The sequence below is a fragment of the Paralichthys olivaceus genome, chromosome 7, assembly GCF_024713975.1.
Source record: "Paralichthys olivaceus isolate ysfri-2021 chromosome 7, ASM2471397v2, whole genome shotgun sequence".
Lineage (NCBI taxonomy): Eukaryota > Metazoa > Chordata > Actinopteri > Pleuronectiformes > Paralichthyidae > Paralichthys > Paralichthys olivaceus.
The window spans coordinates 20,913,070-20,932,711 of NC_091099.1; the positions used below are offsets into that span (position 1 = coordinate 20,913,070).

At 40.4% G+C, this 19,642-nt stretch overlaps 1 protein-coding gene across 15 annotated transcripts in view; it reads right to left on the reverse strand.

The window, feature by feature from the left end:
* The window catches only part of LOC109624660 (adaptor related protein complex 3 subunit beta 2), a 45,687-nt gene extending 26,340 nt beyond the window's left edge, over positions 1–19,347 (reverse strand). For 7 of the 15 annotated variants that reach the window (XM_069528504.1, XM_069528499.1, XM_069528502.1 and 4 more), the window contains exons 1-8: positions 13,192–13,609; positions 6,058–6,133; positions 5,484–5,558; positions 4,825–4,920; positions 4,389–4,549; positions 3,849–3,915; positions 3,006–3,188; positions 1,363–1,557 (exon numbers count right to left, since the gene is read on the reverse strand). In XM_069528504.1, the coding sequence (XP_069384605.1) occupies positions 1,363–1,557; positions 3,006–3,188; positions 3,849–3,915; positions 4,389–4,549; positions 4,825–4,920; positions 5,484–5,558; positions 6,058–6,133; positions 13,192–13,463 (1,125 nt within the window). In that variant the 5' untranslated portion in view covers positions 13,464–13,609. Of the gene's footprint in view, positions 1–1,362; positions 1,558–3,005; positions 3,189–3,848; positions 3,916–4,388; positions 4,550–4,824; positions 4,921–5,483; positions 5,559–6,057; positions 6,134–13,191; positions 14,026–19,092 lie in introns of those variants that run through there. The other 8 variants (XM_069528510.1, XM_069528509.1, XM_069528507.1 and 5 more) reach the window with 4 other exon arrangements.
* Positions 19,348–19,642: the final 295 nt, after the last annotated feature.

Genomic DNA, 19,642 nt, shown 5'->3' on the forward strand with positions numbered 1-19,642 from the left:
GAAAGTACAGATAAACAGTTGAGCTTCACATTCAGATGACAATTCTCTGTAGGTTCATCACAAGCAGCAAACCCTTTTACTGCCATTGGTATCAATTTGAAAACATTGGCAATTTTTTATTTTCAATACCCCTTTGGGAAAACACATGCATGTGGCAGGCTTCCACAGGAATTCAGTCAGGAGGAGAAGATGAGGCAAAACAATCCATTTGAAATAACATAAGATTAAATGAAAGCTTATATAACAGCTTGAAGAATGTGCTGCGTTACAATCAATTACAGACACATTGAGTGGCTTCAGCAAGACAACACATACAACAAGCCTCCTCAAATACTCTCAAATACTCTACAATAACTCCTCAATTTATTTGTCACTGCTGCTCCCTTCACCTCTATCAGACATCTTTCTTTTGCACAAACACTGACACACTGTTCCTTTATGTCCTAAACTGTTTCTTCTCATCAATGTTGTAAATACGGTTCTTCTGCTAATGTTCTCAGTTCTTCCTGACTCTTGTTGAAGGACAGAGGATGTCGCACCTTGTTAAGCCCTATGAGACAAATTGTGCTTCGTGAATATGGTCTAAACAAATCAAATTTGACTGAATGTTTGACATGAGCCAAAGAAGAACCCATTTAAATTTAGCTGTGCATCCAGAGGCAGGGGACAAATCCAGGATTTTTTTTTTAAAAAAGGTCAAAGGGAACTATTGGCAGCAATTTTAATGTAGAATAATCCTCATGATGTTTTCACTAGTTCATTTCATCTAAATTGTTTGAATTGTTGCTTTCTTTACCCCAGAAAAGGCCCTTTATATTTAAATACTTTATATTTACATGGAGGGGGTCCTCTCTACGGAGGCCGCCATGTTTTTTACATTAGTCCAGACTTAACAAACTAAACACCTTTTGAGTTTTAATGACAATTAAAGGGTAGTACAGGTTCTTTTTCATGATTGGAAGGAGAGGGTGAGGTGAGGGGATGAGATGCAACATGCAGTTTCAACACTAGATATCACAAATTTCTACACACTGTACCTTTGCTGTTTCAACATAAAAAATCATGTGTAGGGGACTGATATTTATTTAGTGTGTGACATTTGGTGCAGGTCTAAATAAAAATCTGGATCTAGTGAATTTAAATGTGGTTTCATAAGGGAACATTAGGCCTTGGAGGAGGAATGCATCCTTCTGTCATTCTAGTTTCATTTGTTAAACTGACTCAAGGTCAGCTCTGATAAAAGATCCGAGAGACGAAGCAGTTACACTCTCTACCATGGTAACCATGGTAATCAAAGGGAGGGCGGCGCTGAGTTATGATGATGTAAGATGTGTGTATAATTTAAAAGTGCAGTGGTCTCACGGCTGCGTTGCGGCTCTGCAGCAGCGGCTTCGTGTTCCTCAGGAGCAGCCGGTGATCTGGATCCATCACGTACGGTTTCCTCTTGGCCAAGGAGGCAGCCTCGGCTTTCTTCTCTTTGTCCTCCTCCTCGTCTTCATCCTCATCTTCATCAGAGCCATAGAAGGTCTTGTCCCCTCCCTCCTCCAGCAGAGACTCCTGCAGAGACAGTGGGGATAAACAGTGTGTCTCTAGGAAAGAAGGTGCTGGCAGCTTAATGAGGCAATTTGCTCTGCGAGCCACATCATCACTGGACCTCCTGACAAATTTGTTGTACAAAATATTTGTAGCACTTTGTCACTGCCTGCACTGGGAATTAACACGATAACAATGTTCAACGCGTTATGAAAATCGACTCAGGTTGGACTGGTAAAACTGATAAATACACAAAAACAATTCCAGAGTTGGCCATCGGAGCAAGAAAGAAATAATGAGAGGATGATTTCAGTTTGTGCCCCTGCACAGTACAATGGCAGAACTGAAAGAATAGAATGAATCCAACTGAATAACAGCTGTAAATAAGATGTACCTTTTGTGCATAGTAATCTCCTAAAATACTATTCCGATGCAAATTTGTTGCGACAAACCATATTTCTGAGTTTGTATGGACTTCTGCAACATACAACAATCAATGACACATTCAGTTTATAGTCTTTAATGTGTTCAGATTAATTGATATGCAGTATTGTACAACACTGTTCACCTATTAAAGAATGGTATTAAAATACTTGAATTATAGACGTGGATGGTTTGGACTGTGTGGGATGTTGATGTGAATGTGTATGTGAAAAGAAGGTTGGAGAATAAGCAGTATAGTGGAAACACTTAAGACCAACACCCAAAAAATTACACACACAATGAGAGTGGGTTCACAAGTCAGCTGGTTCAGAATAAGTTGTGCAATAAAGTAGTGCAATGAAAGAAATAATATTGTAAAAATATACAGAAAGGGGATGAATATGTACATTGTATGCTACACATTGATATATATATATATATATATATATATATATATATTACTATTACAAGGGATATTCAACATCTTGTCCTATATTTTAAATTTAAAGATTATTTACAGCATGCAGGATATTTAAAAACAGTGATGATGATGATATAATACATGTTAGAAATGTGCATGTACTGTTAACAGTCCAGTGCATAGTGGAAGTAAGTGGATGTTTGGTGTGAGAAGGTTATTGATACTGTATGACAGAGTGACATCCTGGGGGGGAAGCTGCTCTTGTGTCTGGTTGTGCTAATATACAGTTTTCTGTAGCCCCACCCAGATGGCAGAGGGATTATGTGATTAGTTAATGGACAGTAAATTAATCAACAAAAATGACGATCATCATTTTCTTATGTGAGTAATTTCAACCAAAACACCAAACACTTGCTTGCTCCAGTTCTGTCTTTCAGGAAATATTTGTTGTATTTTGGACTGTTGGTCACAAAACAAGCAACTTGAAGATGTCACATGGGGACGGAGTGATGGGATCTTTGCACTATTGTCTCTCATTTTATAAAATTAGTGATTAATTGATTGATTTTAAAAGAAAACCATTCATGAAAATGGGACAGTAAACATTCTGTATGTGCTTCTCACTCACATTGATATTTGGGTTGAGGAACTGCGTTCTGGCGTAGCGGGTCAGCATGTTGATGATGACGACCTGCCCCCATTCCTCCACATCGATCAGGAGGTTACACAGCTTCCTGTAGTTCTTGTGGATCAGGTCGATACGTTCTGGACACACCTCTTCAAAAGCCATGACAACACTTCCTGCCACCAGCTGCAGCAAATGTAGAAGCACACAACAAGATGCTCGAAATGGGGTTGATGTTATCTATGTGGATTACTGATGCACACAATGCTAGCACCTACTTTTCATTCTACAGTCACATCTGCTACCTCTGCAAAAAAGGTTGTTCTCCCTCATGTCTGTTTGATTGTTTTTTAGCAGAATTACTAAAAACTATTGAAAAGATTTGACCCAAACTTGTCCAACAGGCAATGGGCCAAGAAAGAACCTGTTACATTTTGGTGCATATCTGGTAAAAGGGTCAGATACAGGGATTTGTAATTTTCTTAAAATTTTGAGAAATTATTTCCACCAATTTCTCAGGAAGTTTATATAATAATATACGAATCATAATTATATGATAAAAAACCAATGATCAAGAGTTATAGAGACTAGAGAGACATATGAAGGATTGCTTGGCTTTAGCAGAGGTATGTAAGACACTGTGTGCCAGTGGGTTGGTGAGAAATTACAGCAGCTCATGTCCAAACCAAAGCAAACAAATGTTAAGTCTTGGAGGACGAGGCTTTAAACACAGTCTGCTGCTGGGAACAGAAAATGGTTCTAATTCTGTACACTCCGTTTTTCAAACATATCATTTGGATTTCCTTGGTAAAATCATACTGACTGAACAAAGTTGCATAAACCCACCGTGGTTTTGTCAGCGAGGAGTTTCTCTATGATTTCAATCAGCTGGTCCTTCTGTTCTGGATCCAAACTGAGAGCACAAAGGGATAAATCACTAACATGAAGGAGCAAATGTTGGAGAAAGAGCCGGTGATCAGCTGAGCTCAAAAATTACACTCAGCAGTGTAAAACAAATGGATTTCACTTCTGCAGCAGTAATGGATTTCTGATGGATGTTCTTTTTACTGCCATAAAGAGCTATAATTTCAGGGCACGAAGTCATAACAACACTTCATCTCAGCATAGTGACTCTCAGACTAGGACACAGGATTCTGTACTCTCCAAAACAATGATTCTTTAAATCTCAAGTTCCTTATTTATGATTTTTTTTAGTGATTGTCATAACGACCTGTAGATATCTTCAATAAGTACTTAAGTGAAATAATTTGAAAAGGGAAAATAAAAATCACCCTTGAGGTCGCTGTGGTGCTTAAACCCACAACAGTGAGTCATAATCATTTCTTTTTGGGGGCAGTGAGCGGCAAATGTGAGGATGTAGGTCACCTGTAGAGCTTGGGAATTGCGTGAGCAGCAGTCTTCCTGACGTATGGAGACATATCGGAAGCAGCTTCTTTGATGGCAAGCATCATTATCGGGACGATAATCGTGACGCGGATGCTGGAGAGGACTCGCAGGGCGCTCGCTCTGATCAGCTGGTTTGGATCCTGAGAAAGCACAAAGCAACATTGCAGATGTTGGTCGACGAGGTTAGAGCCTGGATTTATGTGGTAAATTGAGGGAGAACAATTTAAAAAAACTTCTTCATTTTAATTATTTAACTGCACTACTAGTTATTTTCCAAAAGTAATGTAATCAAACTAATGGGATATTTTGTTAAGTACAGACAAAGATATATTTCTACTTTGTTATTATAGAAATTGTGAAAATGTCATAAACTTGTGGTTGTTCTTGTGATTGTCAGAGGTGAAAACTGCTGCACCTTCAATCCTCGCTGAAACGTGGAAATGGAGAGCAAAGCGAGATCCTGCTGCTCCTCAGCATAACGCACCAAATAAACATAGACCAACTTCTTCACCTGTATGGTTAAAAACAACAGATTCAATACAAATGATGTAGATTAGTAAGAGAAAAGAACAAAGCTGACATGGTTTTTTAAATTAAAAAAGACAATTAATTTATAATTATTATTATGATAACAAATTATCATAAATAATAATACATATTAATAAATGATAAATTACGAGCAAAGAAAAACACTTAAAACAAAAAAACAAAATTTTTGATGTAATAAAAACACACAGAAAACCCGCCAACCTCATATGTGACCTGTGACCTTTGGCCACTGGACTCCATTCATCTTTGAGTTGCAGTGATAACTGATCAAACTGTGATGAAATTCCTGTGAGACTTGAGATGTCATGTTCAAGAGGCCACAAACCTGTTTGTGAGGCCACCGTGAACTTGACTTCTGACCTTTGACCACCAAATTCTAATTTGTTCATTCTTGAGTCCAACTTAATGTTTGTACCAGATTTGGAGAAATTCCCTCACAGTGTTCTTGTGTGTTCACAAGAATGCGACTGACAGATAACCATGTAGATAAGAATGAAGCAACATGAAACTAAGCTCATTACAAACCTCTATGTTTTTACACGCCACGTTTTTCACCACAGCAGGGAAGAGATCTGATGCGTTCTTTCCTCGGGCGATCATCTGCAGATAGAACACACGTACCACAAAACAGAAAACTCAATGACGACTTCACAAGGTGACATTTTTTCAGGAGTTGGAAACACTTCTAAGAGAAGTTGAAACTCTTTTTTCATATTCTATTTCAGTCTTTTGCTTTGGTCTCCTCTGTCCTGCAGAGATAATGAATGGGGAGAAGCATGTGGAGCTTCAGAAGCAGGAATTTGCCAGAGATGATGAATATTTAACAGCTGATTCTGCATCTCTCACCACCGTATAGTATATCATCAAACGAGCATTGTCTTACAGAGGAGAGATTTAAGTCTTTAGTCTTAAGTTTTAGTGGGATTTTGATCTGCATCTCTCAATACAGCATCGTTATGCAGCGTTCTAGAGTGAATTAATAATCGTGTTTTCGACTCAACAGTTTTATTTAAAAACAGTTTGTACCTTTTTCGACCTGAATCCTTCTGAATGTGCTGGTCAAGGAAATCTGTATTGTATCTGTATTACATATACTCACGGCCACGATCCGTTTCATCGCCTCCAGCTTCAGTGAGTCTTTGTTGCTGTCCAGCATCTCCTTCAGGTCGTCATGTCTGAGGGAAGAACATTTGGAACATTAAGTCACATTTTGGTCGTTTTTAGAAGAGATGACCATAAAAGACTCCGATTACAAAGGCGTCAAACAAGAAACACCAGGCTCGCTTTACATTTTTCAAAAACTAATCCTAAACCACAATGTGTCTCAGAAATGATTCTGTGTGAAGAAGGAAATCCAGCTCACAAAGTATGGTATGTGACAGAAAAGTGATGATCCCAATAAACAGATTATAAAGTCATATTTTAAAAGGAATCAGGAAAGTAATACATCAACAATCTCAAAAGTGAATGGAGGTCATGTTTTCATCAGTGTTTTTTCACAGGATTACACAAAAACTACTGGACCGATTACTACGGAACTTGGAATGATGCTGTTCGTATCAGTGAAGAACCCTTTCAATTCCAGAATCAGATCAGGGGGTGGATGCAGAAATCTTTTTAGGCTTTCTTAACATTAAGATCCTTGATTTCTCAGAGAATTATTCATGGATCTTGATGAAAAAAATGGGACTAAAACCCCACAAAAAGTATTTTCATCTATGCAACAACTCTGTGTAACTCTATAGTATAGAAAACTGTCATAAACCAAAAGCTGGCATTGAATGTCTCTTCAATTGGGATATCTTTTTAACTAGTTCATTGATCATTTGGTTCCTGATTTTTTTTCAGATTCTTTTTAACAAATTTAATGTGTGTCAATTTTATATTTTCTACATTTTTTCCAAATCACCCACTGCTGCTTTTTATTTTGAGTTTCTCAAAATACTGTGGGTCCTACAGTCTTTGCTTTTCTTCTTTTCACATTTTATCGCTAGCCAAAGAAATAGGGGTGCTGAAGGGGCTGCAACACCCCCTACTGGTGAGGAGCTGTAACTGTGAAGAAAAAAAATGTCAAGTGACATTTTGAGAGCAGTATAGTAATAAAACTGGTATGAAATGTTGTTGGACATTCAGATTAATAAAATAAATTACATTGCATTTAAACTGTCAGAGATGACGGGAACAGACCAGTCAGATCACACATGAAAAGCAGGATCCTTGTCAGAGACTCATCTGAACTGACATTTCAACCTGCTGCAGTCCAAACACACACGAACAACACAAACACATCCTCAGAAACCTTCCGCCAGCAACCTGCAAACAGCAGCGCAGCAGCGGTGACAGATCAGAGCAGACAGGATCACTGCTGCAGCTCCCAAGATAAAGACACCAGCCTAATTGAACGCTGACATCCTGATCAATGACATTTCCAGACAGGATAGATTCGTTTTTTTCTGTTCTCTATTGCTGAACAACAGAACACAACTATATAGTGACTTCACATTTTTCTACTAATGAAAGCCTTTGTTTTAACTGCATAGATTGTATATAAATATATATATATTCTGTTTCAGAACCTTGATATCTGGTAATTTACTCAGCGGAAACAAGTGGCAAACATGTTAACATCTCACCTTTTGAGGCTGATAATGAGCCTCAGTTGCTTGTTTTCTCCACAGGAAGTTACAGAGCACCATTATCATTCAGTCCAGAGGCATTTCTCCAAATATTAACTATCTTATCTTTTATCTATGTTTTGGTCTCTACCAATACCTGAGGGAAATATCCGGCTCCTTAGCTGCCAAATACTCAACTACATTCACAGCGTGCAGTGGAACTATGAGAGCGGGGAGAGTACTGAGAAAGGGAGGCTGCAGCTAAACAATGAGCTGAAACTCAGCAAAGCTCCATAGAGCAGAGGGGAGCTGCAGGTGATGATATTCTGTAAGTATTGTAAAAAATATAACAGTAGCTTTTTTGTGAACATACTGCAGACAGAACACAACATGTAAAAAAAAAGTTTGATTTTAAAAACGTACAATATAGTGCAGGGTGAATCAGCAGAAATACTGAGAAGAGGTAAACATGTAGAAATGTTTGTACTCATATATTAATGAAAAATATATAAAACCAACAGTGGAAATCAGACAGATTTTGAGAAATAATTGTATTGAATTTAGTTGTCACAGTGACAACATCACAGCAAATGTGGGCTATACTCTATTGTAGCCTGGTGTTAAGTTACCCATCATGATAACAACAAAATGACAAAATCAAAATAAGAGCAGGAATATGTGACATAAATCATAGACTGTATATACAGATGAACGATGCGTCTCCACTACCTCCCACTATCTAGAAATGAAGCCAAAATAATCCCAGATATGAACATTTCCATCTTTTGCATTTGGAGCAACTATCTTTTATTTGGTCCATGTCCCATCCACCAACATTAAGGAGGAGGGGGGGTTTATGACCTATACTGCCATCAGCCACCAGGGGCGATTGAGTTGCCTTGCTTCCCCGTGGGGAGCAGTCATGTCGTCCGTCTTTCTATAGAGTGTGTATGAAACTGAATAAACAAACCAACAAAATGTATTGTTGATTACAGATTGACATCAACTGTGTTTTAGATTCGTTTTTGAAAATTCAAATATCGGGTATTTACAATGATAGAACATCTGTGCTTCCCATGTTGGCGTCACTTTTCCAGCCTTCACTCATGAACGCAACTTCCAACAACCAGACAGGATGATCATAGCGACAGTAAGAGGGTTATGTGGCACGCGTCACTTGGAGATGTGGGAGGGTGAGGTTTGGTCTGTGATGGGTGGGGTAATTAAATAGCTGCATATTTCCGACAACTAGAAAGGATGTAATTCAACGAAGTTCAGAGATTTCCTGCCTCCCTGCAGAGCCTTTGTTGGATCTGACATGTCTGCAGAGCCGAGCTGAGGCAACACAGTGAGACCCTCGTGGGACTATAGGCTCCTGTGAACAGTGTGACATTGCATCCTGTCACTCGCACTGCTACAGCATATAACAGGTGTTACATGGTGGATACAAGCAGATCAGACTCTGGGTGTAAATGAAAACTTCTGACAAATACGTTCTGTTGTTTAATATGTTTGTGAATTAGCAGGATGTCTGGTAATCTACTGAAGTGAACGTCTGCTAATGAGCTAAAGAAGGAAATGTTTTTGGTTTGGATTGTTCCATCGTTATTGACTGTTTATGTCCACCAACTGATTTTTTTGCAATACTTGTGTGTATTGCCAAAGAATGTCACCCGATGTGCTGCATCAAATACTCACTTGAACCTATAGTATGTTCATTTTTAAGTGGCAATGAGGCCGTGATCATGAGTCTGTTTTCCTAAAGAATTCATCTTTTTTTTATTCCTGATATTCCTCTTTAGATTATCACCGTCATTAGCAAATTACAGAAAACTATATTAAAATGCAGATTCAAAAATATTTTTTTATTTGAATGAAGTAATTGAAGTCTACGCAGTTGGTATATGTTAAACAGCCTATAAGGGCCATAATGAAGGAATGAGGAAAATGTCATACATTTAGATGAACAAAGACATAATATTACCAGGAAAGAAATTAAATAAATCAAGATAATAAGTTGTAATATTTCAAGACAAAGGTCAAAATATTACAATAGAAAAGTTGTATTACAAGAAAAAAAAAGCCCATTTGTGAGAATAAAGTAAAAAATATAAGAGCAAAGTTATAATGTTATCAGAAGAAAGTTGTAATAATAAATACATATAAATTCACAAATAAAAAATGTCTTTGCAATGCTTTTTATAACTTCTACACTCAGTGATCACCACATATGAATATTTAAAACACACAGAAAACAACACAGCAAATTAGTTTTCTGACTTTTTAATCCAACAGTGGTCAGAACAGCATTTCTCTGAAAGGGACTGTTGGGTTAAACTATACATTTCATCATGTGACAGGGTTGAATGGAGGCCTTGCAGTCTGTAATGAGGTGGCTTCTGCAGAACATAGCTGATTTATCACGAGTCTGCCTTTAGAGTGTGTGTGTGTGTGTGTGTGTGTGTGTGTGTGTGTGTGTGTGTGTGTGTGTGTGTGTGCATGTGTGTGTGCCAGAGTGTTGTGCACTAAGAACTGTTTCTGCTTCCATCACCATCAAAGTGTGGATAATTGCAATGTAGGAATAACACAGTTTACTCTTCCACACACTTCAAAACTTGAATTCATCAGAGTGAAATTAAACCTGACAGTATCTTTAAAATGCTGTTTGCTGAAGATTATTTTTGGACACACTTAACTGATGTTGGTTCCTTAGTTACCAACTGTGCTGCTGCACAACATCAGGAGAACACGTCCCCTTCTCACTCAGAAGGCGGCACAGGTTCTGGTCCAGGCTCTGGTCACTCAAGTTCACTCACTCTACTCACGGTATGATTTGGACACGTGCTACACTTAATATTAAAAAACTTTGCACAAACAGACGACCAGGACTCTGCAGCAGTCCTGGTCGTCTGCAACTCAAGCTTTTCTCAACCCTTTGTGACATTGTCAACCACAATCACAACTCTTTCATGACAATAGCAACAACAACAACTGATTCTCCAGTTCGGCGTTCTGAGTACAGAGTCGAGCTTCACTGAACTTTGAATGAACAGGCTGTTCAGCTTTTTTTGTAGCAGCTTCAATTACTGCAGGTGACATTTACAGTTTCGGAGAGAAAACTGCAATCAGCATTAACACAGGACAAACAAACAACCCGTTCCAAACAGACAGCTCTAGAACTGGCACTGCACTGTAATCACCAATTAGCATTAAACACACACAACACTTTGGCTTGGAATAGTCATTAGTTTAGCAGATAATTTCGTTAGAACAACGTATGAGGCAAATTCATGGTATTGAGTACGTCAGTCTGCAGGGGTCCACTACGGTGCTTGTGACGTATATGTCTTCGTCCACTCAGGTCTGCTAGGGTACACAAGGACCCCCATGTGGATGTCCGCATACTTTATGAGTGGAATGTAAACCTCATTTCAATAACTGGAATCATGTAACCGGAACAAGTAAGCAACCTTAAACAGAGGAGGTGGAAAGTATGGTCAACCCTTCACACATCTGTTCCTGGTCTGCAGGAACCAGTGTTTCTCTGTGTTCCTCTACAAAACTGTAAGGTCTCAACCTTACTATGTTCAGTGCCTCGAGATAATATACAAATAAAAATGAATTAAACCAAAGTATGAACAGAAACCTTAAATGATTGAATTAAAAAGGTGAGAAATATACCGAACAAAGGGTTAATTCGTTTCACAGTGTTAATGAACCCCCTGATCAGCCTCACCAAATATCCAGACACAGGGTTTCATGTAGTTTGTTTGATGACAGACACGGCTTTAGGAAATCAAATTAAAGCTAAAAGTGAAATCATTGATGATATTTGCTATAGCAGTGGATAACCAGGCTGAAAACCAGGCTGATATCCCACTCAGACAGGTCCAGCATGTCAGAGTGGGATTATCAGATATTTAAAACCACATTTATTAATGTAGTTTTAAAACAGAGCACATAATTGAAGAGTGAGACAATATTTTTCTCACTATTTTAAATACTACAAGTTTTCTTTGCTGAAGAATTGTATCTGTTAGAGCTACAACACAAACGATAACTCCCAGAGGTGTTTAATGGAGCAGAAGAAAAAATACTGCACAGCAGTTCCAGGAGAAAGATTACAGCCCTGGGCCCTTCAGAGTCTATCTGTTCCACCATATGACCACAAACTGTAAATGCTATATCTCAGTGAATTATTTTAGAAGTTAAGTCGAAGCACCTGGAGAAAAAAACAGCCCTGGCTGGGTTTACACGTCTCCGCTCACGCCCAAAGGCCCCAAAGTAACACAACACCAACACAGCCTCTCTCATTTCCCTGGATTTTGTCCCTTACCTGCTGAACAACAGCTGAATTTACAAACAGCTTTGAATTATTTAACCCACCGTGGTACGACAGACTCCACCGACGCTCAGGTTACCTGGCAGCGAAGCCACGAGATCAGCAGGACTCACTCTCTTCCAGCACAGACTTTTAAAGTTTCTTGTTTTCCAAAGCTGACAGATTTGAAATGGCCGAGCTTTCATCTTGTGAAATTGGAAAGAACCAGAGCAGATATATGACCCAGTTCAACCTTACAGTTATACGTCTCTTGAAAGAAACCAATTTCTGAAGAGCTTCACTTCTCATGTACATTTTTTAAACTCTGCAGTCTAATTAATTAAAGACCACTGCTCCTCCTTTCAGCCTTAACACGACTGGGTGCAGGTCTGATTACTGATACAGGATGCAGAGACACAGCTTATTGTGAGAGCAAAAGAAACTACTTTCTTATAACAAAGCTACGTTAACAGTATCTGTATGTCTGAAACCTTCTTTCTCAACCAAGTCTATTCACTTTTCTGTTTGGCTCTTGATGATGACGTCTCATCCCATCATTTTGGAAGCCATGTCTCCTCTCATGTCCATTTCACGTGTTCCCCCATCTCTTAGGAACAACTGACCCATGTTCAACTGCTGTTCACATGGAACCCTTCTCCACTTTGTTTGAATATTAGCTACTAACAATAAGATCTGCACGGTGATAGCTCAACCTATGATTTCAGCTCAAATGAAGAATATTATCATAGTGTGAGGACTTTCTGCTCGTCCCTGGTCTTTAAATTTGAGGTTTTGACACAATAGGAAGTCAAAATGTAAGAGGGACAATGTGGGCACAGTTTTATGAGATTTTATAAATCAAAGAACTAGTTGATTGAGTAAATATCTGCCACTTCAATAGACAAAGCAGCAGCCATGACTTCTATTTAACTTCTTCCTGTCCACACTTTTGATCCGTGCACAATACGGTTTTATACTCATCATCCCCAACTTTTACAATGAAGTACGGTCTCTTCACAGTTCAACTAAATAACAATATCTTATCTTAATAGTTGCAAATATTGGATTATAGTCAAATATATATATATTTTTTCAAATACGTTGATTGACTTTGGTGGGGTATTAGCTAATCCCAGGTTAGGATCTGCTAACTTACTCTATCAGAACTCTATCATTCTGTTATTTCAGTATTTTAATTTCATCGTCCGGTTGACATCATGTTATCTTGTGGAAACACAGCAGGTAAATGCACTGAAATACAACTGTGTTGAACAGGTGTGGTTCTCCTGGATCCTACCGCAAAGGTTGACTTTGGAAACTGCTGCCGCCACCACCTTCCTCCAGTACTGCTCGCTCCTCCTGGTCTCCTCCTCCACCACCTGTGCCTCCAGATCGGAGGTGGCGCAGCTCGTCAGGCTGGAGGGCGCTGTACCACGCTTGCTGGACACCGTCAGGGGTCAGCACCGGACTCTTGTCCTCCTCCTGGCCTCCCTGGACCTGGCTCTGCACCGTCTTCACCATGTTCACGGCGTTCACCGGCAGCTGCAGCAGCTTCTGCATGGTGGTCATGTTCGAAACTTAAGTCTGAACCCAACGTGCCAGAGCAACCTGTAGAATCCTGGGTGGATAAAGTGGAAAGACTGCAGTTTCCTTGTGTTGCTCCTTCCTGGTGTTTATCAGTGTGAAACTCTCCAGATCCTCCCCAGCCAGGTTTCACACAGTTGTCAGCAGCTCCACTTAGATTCTGTTATAAATTCACCTTCCCTCTGAGCTTATAAATATCCGACGTGAAAGATTCTGCTCAGAATGATGCAACAAACCTCTTCAGAAATGCTCCAGTGGGTGTTCATGAGACGACTCCTGCGTGCTGTAATCCTCATCCAGAGTGCCACGGCACTGAAGGGTTTTTTCCTTCTGTTACTGCTGAGTCTGAATGCATCCAGTGAAGCAGCACACATCAGCTCCTCGGTAAATGGATGCTTGGCAGAGTGGGGCGTGGAGTTTTATTCGCCGTCAAGCCTCTCCGCTCCCGACTCCTCCTGCTGCTCATGTGCTTCCTGTTGCTGCACCAGTCTCTCTCTCTCTCTGCCTCCCAGTGTGTACACACAGTGTGTCTACATGTACGCATCTGAGCTGTCCACCAGTGACAAACAGCCTCTCCTATCTTTTGCCACGTTATCACCCCATTAATTCCGCTTGTCTTCTTTTCTCCGCCTCCTCGCGTTAACCAGTTAAAGTCCTGCTCCCTTTCATTCATGTTCAGTGTCACTCTACCGCAGCTTTCTTTACCTGGCTTCAAACCTGTGCTGATTCCAGACACATGTTTCTAAATATTTCTCACTCCTCTGGCTCATTAGCTTTAAAAATTGTCACTCTTATTATTAATTTTTAACATTCAGGGACCTGCCTTCTTCTTTCTCATCTTACATGACTCAGCTTTCTTGGCAGTGTCGTGATGAGGACATCTCTCTCTCTCTCTCTCTCTCACTCTCGCTCTCTGTCCCACTCATTTCTGTTAGGCTCAAACCAAAATAACTTCCCTGGACCTCAATCCACATACGCTGTCCCCGTGATCTGTAGCAATGCAGTTAGGATTTGTTGACCCATAAGATTTTAGCTGTTTCAGAAAAAAGAATTGTGATCGGAAGCTTTGGATGTCTTGGTTCTCATAAAGGCCAGAGAGTACATACCTCTGCCGAGGCCCATTAGTTCCCATATAAACCACATTTGAATTCACATACAGATTTATTTAGTTTTTTAGATCTGCACCAAATTGCACAAAGGTCCTAAAACATGCCTGAATTTTTCATCGAGATCCATGAATTTCTCTTAGAAATCAAGTAAAAACAAAATAGCCAAATCTCACAATGTTAAAGAAAGTAACAAAGAAATTCCTGGATGTGATCAACACCAAAATGAAATGGGTCTTTCTTGCGTCATGTGCCACCCCTCTATAAAATGTCATGAAAATCGTACTAGAAGCTTTTGCGTTGCCCTGCTAACAAACTAACGCAGATGACAACATAACCTCATTGACGGAGTGAGATGCTTTCTTTTGCAAGTATTCTTGGTTTCTTGGATAGTGGCGACATTTACTGGTTGAGCCTGTGCACATCTTAATATGAGCAGCAAGCAGTGAACATCATATCAGGCAATGTCAAAGAAAGATCCTCAGCTAAATTTAAAGGCTTCTTTTCTGATCCATACCACATCCCTACATGCTTAGTGAAAATCTGTCACTAACGAACAGACTAACAAATGCCAAGGTAAACATAAACATCTATTTCCATCCCCTCAATCTGATAAACTCACTCTGGTCAAATCTCTATTTAGTGAGTGAGGATGACATCAGCATGGTGTCATCCATGAGAATATTGAGCTCGTCTTGCATCTTTTGCTTTCACATGCTCGTCATGATCAAAAGGTGTCAACATCGATCACACTGCAGGAAAATGGAGAAAATAAACTATATGTCTGAGTATCTTATATTTCAGTAATTTTTGAGTAATCGAGCGGACTAACAGAGAAACTGAGATGAAAACACAAACTCTTTTGCGGTCTTGCCAAGATGATATCATACCACTCAGGTAGAAACTGCACAAAACCAAAAAATGCTTTGGCTGTTAAACAACCACGTTTTTGTTAAACAAACAAGATGCAACATGTCACATCAGCTCAGAGGTGCTGATAGACAGATTTTGTGTCCTCTGAATGGAGCCAGACATTTCCTATTGTTTCCGGTCTTTAAGCTCCTCATCTCATTTTCATTCTCAGAGACGAAAGGATTATTATATATGATTATCATATTAAATATATATTTAAAGGTAGTATGGTGTAATTAATAACAATGTAAAGTTCACATTTAAACAACAAAGCAACTTCCAAAACCCACAGATCTCACAGAAACATGAGCTGAGAACTGTTAACACGTAACATATAAATTCACACTGAATCTGACATTGATAAGTGTGAGGCAGAACAATATAAAACAGGCCACACATCAATATTAAATCTCTGCACCAGACAGTAGCATCGATCACCAGCACTGTTAAACTTACAATAGTCATTTCCTGCTGAAGGATGAGGGCAGGAAAGTAGTGTGTATTTTTGCTCTGGGTACTAACACACAGAGACTGATGCATTTCACACCTGCCGTGTTTCCAAGGAGATGAAAGCCAAGGTCGGGTCAGCGCTTTCATCCTGATGTTTGCAGACGAACTGGTTAAACAGTTGTTTCAGTGCAGGAGACATCTACTTCTGCAAACACAAGTCTGCACATTAACACTCAGCCTGAGCTTGAAATAATCACTAAGGCTGAATCGTGTAGAGTTTATGATGTTTGCCAAACAGCCTCAAGGCAAACTCCTCCTCTGCCAAATCCCTGAGGTCATAGTTCACTTCCACAAAGCTGCCATCTATAGAGACTCAGTTCCCTCTGCTGGTGAAGTACGGTGATGCAGCACTGTTAAATTGTGAAGCTTGTTATCAGAGCTGGTGATGCTGCTGCTTGACCAAAATACGCTGCAGAGCAACAGTCAGGGTAGAAAGCTGTGACTCACATGTGTTACCAGAGGGACATACATGCAGAGAACAGACGTCACGCCTAACATACAAGACATGCAATAATAGTGAAAGATCCATCCATCCATTATCTCTACTGCTTATCATTTTATAAAAGAATAGCCAAATAATTGCTGATACATTTTCTCAAAAATTCACTGTTACAGATTTATATTTTTATTATTATGTAAAAGTAATAGATGTGACCACTTCACATCACAGTAGAGCGCATACCTCTACCAAGGCCGTGCAGTCCCATTGTGAAAACCACGTTAAAATTCACTACATCTGCATTATCAGTCGCCTGAACATGCCTGATTAAACCTCTTCTCAGGATTCTGTGTGTGTTTGTGCCTAATCCTTACTTAGCTTTATGATTCAGGCCCACACTGTATTTATTGCATTTATTGTTCTTTCTGACTAAGAATGAAAGATAAATATATACATAAATAACTGACTTTTGAGACACTAACGTATTGATGGGCTTGAGTCACTGTTGCCAGTATATAAAGTAAATAATGATCAGTTTTACCCAGCTGTATCCTTTCAACACCCATAATTGATTCACATATTAATGATAAATAAACAATAAATGCTTCCCTGTGTTCTATAAACTAAATATGTCCTTTATAATCTAACTGGAAACATCCCATTTACACATCCCATCCTTGTTTTTTGGACATAGTTCAACAAAATCAGTTAAAGTGAAGTCTACACCTCTCCACATCTCTGTAAGGGTAACTACAAAAACAATAAGGCAAAGTAAAATGTACCTGATAACTTATTCCAAAGAGCATCATTATTTTTGCTTTCGGAGAAATATTTATTCTTTCTATCAAACTGAGGATAATATCCTATGCGTGGGACGCCTGACTTTACTGTGACTGACTCCAATCTGAGAAAACTGATGATGCAGTTTGTTTTGTGTTTGGATGAATAAAGCAGCAGGTGTTGGCCAGTACACCTCACAACAGAAAGTGATCTGACGATGTTTATTACAGTCCTGCAGCCACAGACACAAACTTATTCTTCCTTGTTTTCTAACTTTTTTGTGTGATGGCTTTCAGGAGGTGAATTAAATGTCAACAAATAAGACAAAAAGTGTTTTAGAAACGAATTACCAACCCTTCCTTTAATCAAATAGATTTTTCTCACTCAGTTTGTCTTGTTCACATATAGGAGGGATCCGTATGGAGATGGATGATTATATCATGTGTTCATGTAAAAATATCACATAATATATTCGATTTTTCAAAGTCCCAAATATCAACATTGGTATCAACAATAAAAAGACCAAACTATTTATCCTCACATGAACAAAATATTTGGCAGATGATTCAATAATGAGGATATATCTGGATATATGAAAATATGGTGCAGCCAGCATTGATGAGTCAGTGTGGAGGAGTCAGTGTGAAGGAGTCAGTGTGGAGGAGTCAGTGTGGAGGAGTCAGTGTGATGGAACTTGTGTTGAGGGGTCAGTATGGGGGAGTCAGTGTGAAGGAGTCAGTGTGCTGGAGCCAGTGTGGAGGAGCCAGTGTGGAGGAGTCAGTGTGGAGGAGTCAGTGTAGAGGAGCCAGTCTGAGGGAGTCAGTGTGAGGAAGTCAGTGTGGAGGAGCCAGTGTGGAGGAGTCAGTGTGGAGGAGTCAGTGTGGAGGAGCCAGTGTGATGGAGTCAGTGTGGAGGAGTCTGTGTGATGGAGTCAATGTGAAGGAGTCAGTATGAAGGAGAAGGAGTCAGTGTGGAGGAGTCAGTGTGAAGGAGTCAGTGTGGAGGAGTCAGTGTGAAGGAGTCAGTGTGAAGGAGTCAGTATGAAGGAGAAGGAGTCAGTGTGAAGGAGTCAGTGTGGAGGAGTCAGTGTGAAGGAGAAGGAGTCAGCGTGAAGGAGTCAGTGTGAAGGAGTCAGTATGAAGGAGAAGGAGTCAGCGTGAAGGAGTCAGTGTGAAGGAGTCAGTATGAAGGAGAAGGAGTCAGTGTGGAGGAGTCAGTGTGGAGGAGTCAGTGTGGAGGAGTCAGTGTGAAGGAGCCAGTGTGAAGGAGTCAGTGTGAAGGATTCAGTGTGAAGGAGTCAGTATGATGGAGTCAGTGTGAAGGAGTCAGTGTGAAGGAGTCAGTATGATGGAGTCAGTGTGGAGGAGTCAGTGTGAAGGAGTCAGTATGATGGAGTCAGTGTGAAGGAGTCAGTGTGGAGGTCCTGGCGCGGAGCTGCTGTCGCTGTCCAGCAGGGGTGGTGCTGAAAAGCTGCAGCTGAGGCCTGGGCTCCCCTCGGTCACTCGGGCCTCTCACACCTCAGCTCAGCAACAACATGACACGAACACTGACGTTCTGAACACACACACCTCACATAGAGACACACAAAACACACATGTGTGTGTGCGGCTCCAGCACCAGGCCTCTACCACACACCACGAGCTCAAATCACGGAGACACATCCACCACCGCGCAGAAGAGGTCGCTTTAAACCCCAGGCCTGCTGACACACACACTTCTGTGAGGTGTGTTTTCACAGCAATTGTGTGTTATCTCCTTCACTGGCAGTAACATACACTTCCTGTGTATGTTATGTGCACCTCCCCCGCCATAAGCTGCCCCTCTACAACCCCCCACACTATGACAGATGAGGACTGTGGCTCCCTACCTTTTGTAGTCGGAGGAGAAAATCCCTCCGCTCGCTGGGTCGTGTCCATACTCCGGCTCCCCGACGCTGGACGAGCCTCCCTTGTCGTCGTTGAAAGCGGAGCTGGCGGACATGTTGGCACCGTGTGGTTTCTGCCTCTTTATCTGTGTCTGGTTCTCGCCGAGCAGCGATGGAGGTTTAGTGCAGAGAGCAGCGGGCTACACGGCTCTTAAAGGCGCACACACACAGCACAGACCCGGGATGATGCTGGGCGCAGAGGGGGGCGATGGGAAGGGATGACGCTCTGGTCATGTGATTTGTTTTCACAGATTGTAGTTCTTCCGGCAGCCATTAGGTGAATGGGAAATGGTGTAATCATTTTTTGTCTTGATGATCACTCAGAGAGATTAACAGTACAGGAGGAGCGTTGGACTTTATGCAGCTCTTTGCAGCGCTGACTTAACGTGATGCATGCTGGTCCTAACACATTGCGTGCTCTTATAAATGTGTCCGACTTCATCCAGAGATGTCAACATCAACAGGTCACATGCTGCTCCAAAAAAATTACTAT